The sequence below is a fragment of the Elephantulus edwardii genome, unplaced genomic scaffold (genome assembly GCF_000299155.1).
Source record: "Elephantulus edwardii isolate Elephantulus edwardi_28Jun2011 unplaced genomic scaffold, EleEdw1.0 scaffold00168, whole genome shotgun sequence".
In the NCBI taxonomy this organism is placed as follows: domain Eukaryota; kingdom Metazoa; phylum Chordata; class Mammalia; order Macroscelidea; family Macroscelididae; genus Elephantulus; species Elephantulus edwardii.
This window is the reverse complement of record NW_006399918.1, coordinates 6,634,485-6,638,935: the sequence shown is the minus strand read 5'-3', so window position 1 is coordinate 6,638,935 and position 4,451 is coordinate 6,634,485. Positions and strand designations below refer to the sequence as shown.

The window sequence follows — 4,451 nt, the reverse complement described above, 5'->3', positions numbered from 1 at the left end:
CCCCCAAAAAAAAACAAATAAGCTTGGAGCCATTGAGGGATATAAATATTTGCTCTTGGTGACAAGGTGACTGGGGAACTCTGGTGGCGTGGTCTGTATGGAGCTAACCCAAATGTGGTACCTCTTTGGAGGTTTGAACTCACCAGAAGCTCTTCCAGGGAAAGATGGGAAATCTCCCTCAGTGTGATTTACAGCTTTTAAAAATTTACTGAAGGGTCAGCTATGAGTTGCTTTACTCAACAGCAATGAGTTTGAGGTGTTTGGTGTAGAGATCCAAGTAACAATAGATTATTAAGGACAGAGATTTGAAGACAGTAATGGAGTATTAGTGAGCTATGATGGATAAATTGTAAGGAACTGCATTGTCAATCCAAAGGCACATGGGGACATGGTTCAAATCCACCAGCTGTTCCACAGAACAAAGATGGGCAGTCTCCTCTTGTGCAATATATTGCCTCTGAAAACCAGCTATGAGATGGTTCTGATTCCATGGTATACAACAACAGTAACAGTGGATTATTATTAACTGAATCATTCAATCTCTATGGGAGAGGAATAGTTCTTCCCTTACAGAGAACAGACAAATTATTTGTGAAGGAAAAGTTCAACTAAGTAACCTGAGGATGAATGTTCAGAAAATATGAAGGAATGCCAGGAGAAAGCAATATCACTAAATCTAAAGAAGAGATAATTTATGGAAGGCAGAGGTCAAGAAATCAATGCACTTGGCAGTTGGATGAGAACCAAAGATTATACTGAACTTGGCCATTAGTATGCCATAAACTTCACCAGCAGATCTCTCATTATCACCGCTTTCTGTTGTTTTTTCCCCAGCATTGCATTGGTGGAGGAGGATATTTCCCAGAATCCAGTCCCTGGCAGTGTGGAGATTTCTCTGGTTTTGACTGGAATGGCTATGGAACTCACACTGGTTATAGCAGTAGCCGAGAGATAACAGAATCAACGGTGCTCCTGTTCTATAAATAAGTGCTCCATGCAGAACACTTTTTCCAAACTTGGGTTCCCAAAGGCAGGGAACAACTCACCCAGTAATGAAGATATTATATCATTGATTTTACCAATAATTTTGGCTTTATGCTGCAGGTATTGGCAGAATAAAGACAAATAAAACTCAGGCATTCAAGTCTTTGTTTTTCTTCATTCTTTTTCTGAGAGGATTGAAACATGGTAGATTTTTTTTTAAATGCTTGATTTTGTTTCCACCACTTTTGTACTTGTCTCAGAAATCATGACAAACAAAATGTCATTCTCCCTATTTCATATATCCCTTAAAACAGCCAGACAAGTTAAGGGCAAGGGAGGAATTTTTCCTACTTTTAATTTACTCCCATGGACTATTCATTCGCCTTTTTCACACAGAGATCTTATGGACAAAATGACCTAATTTTGTGCGTACACCAAAGTAGTCTCCTATGGTCATAATCTTGCCTTCGTGGTTGAAACATTCTCCTTAGGGATATGTGGGGCTGGCAATCCTGCGATGAAACTACTTTTGTCAGTAGAGAGCCAAGTGGTAGAATCCACTCCACTGTATTATTGGTATAAACAGGATGTGTATGGCATCAATCCTGACTCAAGTTCTTTTTAAAAAAAATTTCTACTAGTTTATTTACACAATTCAAATACATAGTTTTCAAGAACAGATTCTTTCAATTTCCCTCACTCCTCACCCATCAAATTGTACAATCCCATGATTAATCCTCCCTCCCCCTGCACATCCTCATCCCTCTGCTTCCACCCTCTCCCACCCCTCTTGGATCCTTACACTCATTCTACAATAATGGTTTTATACAATATTTATCCTTGTGGGACTGAGTTAGGTCACTCAGCATAATGTTCTCCAGTTCCTCCCAAGTTACGTAATAATTTACAAAATCATTGCTTCTGTGTGCTGTGTAGTATTCCACTGTGTGAATGTACCATAAATTCTCAATCTATTCCTTTATGGTTGGACATTTGGGCTGTTTCCATGTTCTTGCCAACTCAAGTTCTTGATAGTTTTTTTTTGTAATACATAATATTTCATGTGTCAAGACTGATGAACCATTAAGTCACACACAGTTATGCAAACCAGCGAGTTTCAGTCCTTGGGTCAGGAGTCAGTCCAGAAGCTTCTCTCTACTCATGTGGTTTACAGAGGTTGAGAAGCCCAAAATCATCAGGTCAGACAACAGGCTGCTGGGCTAGAGGTGCAAGCTGTTGAGTCAGATCAGAGGAGAGGCTAGTCGCTCAAGCTGATGAGCCAAGTGCAGAATCCAGAACTAAAGCAAAACCTTTGCCAGAGCATTCATGTATATTGGATACAAGGCCATATCCTCAGTGAAACTCCCCATAGTTGTGAAAAATGGTGACTGGATCATGAATGGTAGTTTGGTTCATACTCTTCAGTAAGGCTCAGCATACTCGCCACAAAAATCCTGCCATTTAACACAGTAGACAGTTCTCTCTAAAATGAAATAATTATCACATGTATATAAACTAGAATTTAAATATATATCACAAATGATAGATGATTGTTATAAGGTACATTTTAAGTAATTTCCTGGACTACACATATAGATGTTAGAAGAATGTCTTGTTGTTAGCATCTGTTCAGTACAAGTTAGTTAATTGTATTTTTGAGGATTTTCAAGGGCATTTAAATTCAATTTTATAAAAAAGAAAAAGTGGTCACTTAATAAAAAATAACTGATACAAAGAATATGCAGTGTAGTGGAGGGAGAGTGAAGTCAGTGCAAATTAAGAAACATATTTGCATTTCTGCACACTTTATGCATAAGGTGACCCAAAAATTCATTTTAATGAAATTAAATTGAAACTCGACAGCACCTAACAATAATATATCTATGTCTATAACAATATCTATATGTGAATCTAATTATAGAAATACATACATGCATATATTATGGAAATGATTAAACATGGAAAATAAAGGTGTTTGGTTCAATATCAACAGTTCCATATTCCTATTTTTCAGAGTTATGTAATCTTACTGTGAACATGGAATTTTCCCAGATTAGTGATTCTCAAACTTCAGTGTGCCCTACAATTACCTAGAAGGCTTATTAAAATACATTTTTAAACCCAACCTGAAATTTGCTTCTGTAGGTATGAGGCAGAACTTGGAAACAGATATTTCTAGAACATTACCAGGTGATATTAATGTTACTGGTTTGGGAACCACAATTTGAGAATCGCTGTTCTAGAACTCCTTTTCTGTGATGAGAATTTCTTGGATATTTTCTTGAATATGACATGTTTGAACAACTCATTGAGAAACATGTTTATCGTCATCCCAGACAGTTCTGTTGCTTCATTTTCTGCAGTCCTGTCCTGACCTCCGTCATTTTAAATGTGAATGTGCTTCAATTCCTCTGTATTGTAGTTGAAAAAAAGTTGGAATTTTGGTTTTACTTCCTCTATTTTAAAGGAGGTTATTGTTGTTGTTGTGAACTGTTGAGTCAGAATCAACCCATAGCTAACCCTCCCTCAGATTTTCAGAGGCAATGAATCATGCAGGAGGAGATCGCCCATCTTTCTTCTACAGATGGCTGATGGATTTGAATCAGGTGCCTTGGAGTTGGCAGTGCAGCTCCTTATTACTAGGTCAGCAGAGCTCCATATTAAAGGGGAAACATTCTCTAATTTTGCTCACCTATTTTTGGTTCTTTAGCATGAAGAGACAATATATCATAGCCATGGTAGGACCAGGACACAAAATTATATGTAATGAAGTCAATTTCTATGTATATATGTACTTTTTAAATACAAAAACACATACATTAATGATATATGTACTATCTGCAGCTGTTCTCTGAGCAACCCCAGTGTGCCAGGTGCTGTACACAGTCAGCCCCAGGATCCCTTCCAGAACCCGCATCTGCCCTGGTGATGTTCTTGCCCTTGTGGACCTTCCAGTACAAAACAAACTCATTGCTGTCAAGTCAGAACCAATTCAGAGCTGACCTCCCAAATGGTTTGTAGAAGTTGTAAATAGCATGGGAAGACACTGCTCATCTTTCTCCCTTGGAGCAGCAGGTGAATTCAAACTGCCTGCCTTGGAATTGACAGTACAACTCCTTACCAACTACGCCACCAGAGCTCTCACCTCCTAGTTTATCTGGGACTACGTTATAAGTGACTAAAGTGAAAGGCCACTTAGAAGTGTGATAAACTGTGAAAATCAGGTACAGAAGGCAGGAGAGGCAGTGTGATATTTGGGTTGCAGTGGTCCTGGCAGAGGGCCCTGCATCCTTCTGTGTCCTTGGCAGGCCATTTTGCCTCTAGTCTCAGTGGCCTTCTCAAAAAATGAGATTAGTAATAGTAACTTCTAGCTGGGAAATGGAAGGGACAAGACATAGGTGCTTGGGTGGGTTGGGGACACAGAATGAATTAGTTATTTCTATAAGGGAAGTATCTTCCATCTTCTC

At 38.7% G+C, this 4,451-nt stretch overlaps 1 protein-coding gene across 1 annotated transcript in view; it reads left to right on the top strand.

Moving 5' to 3' along the window:
* ITLN2 (intelectin 2) overlaps positions 1 to 987 on the top strand; it is a 16,992-nt gene extending 16,005 nt beyond the window's left edge. The window contains exon 9 of the mRNA XM_006895541.1: positions 835 to 987. Within this exon, the coding sequence (XP_006895603.1) occupies positions 835 to 987 (153 nt within the window). The remainder of the gene's footprint in view (positions 1 to 834) is intronic.
* The last annotated feature ends 3,464 nt before the right edge of the window (positions 988 to 4,451 follow it).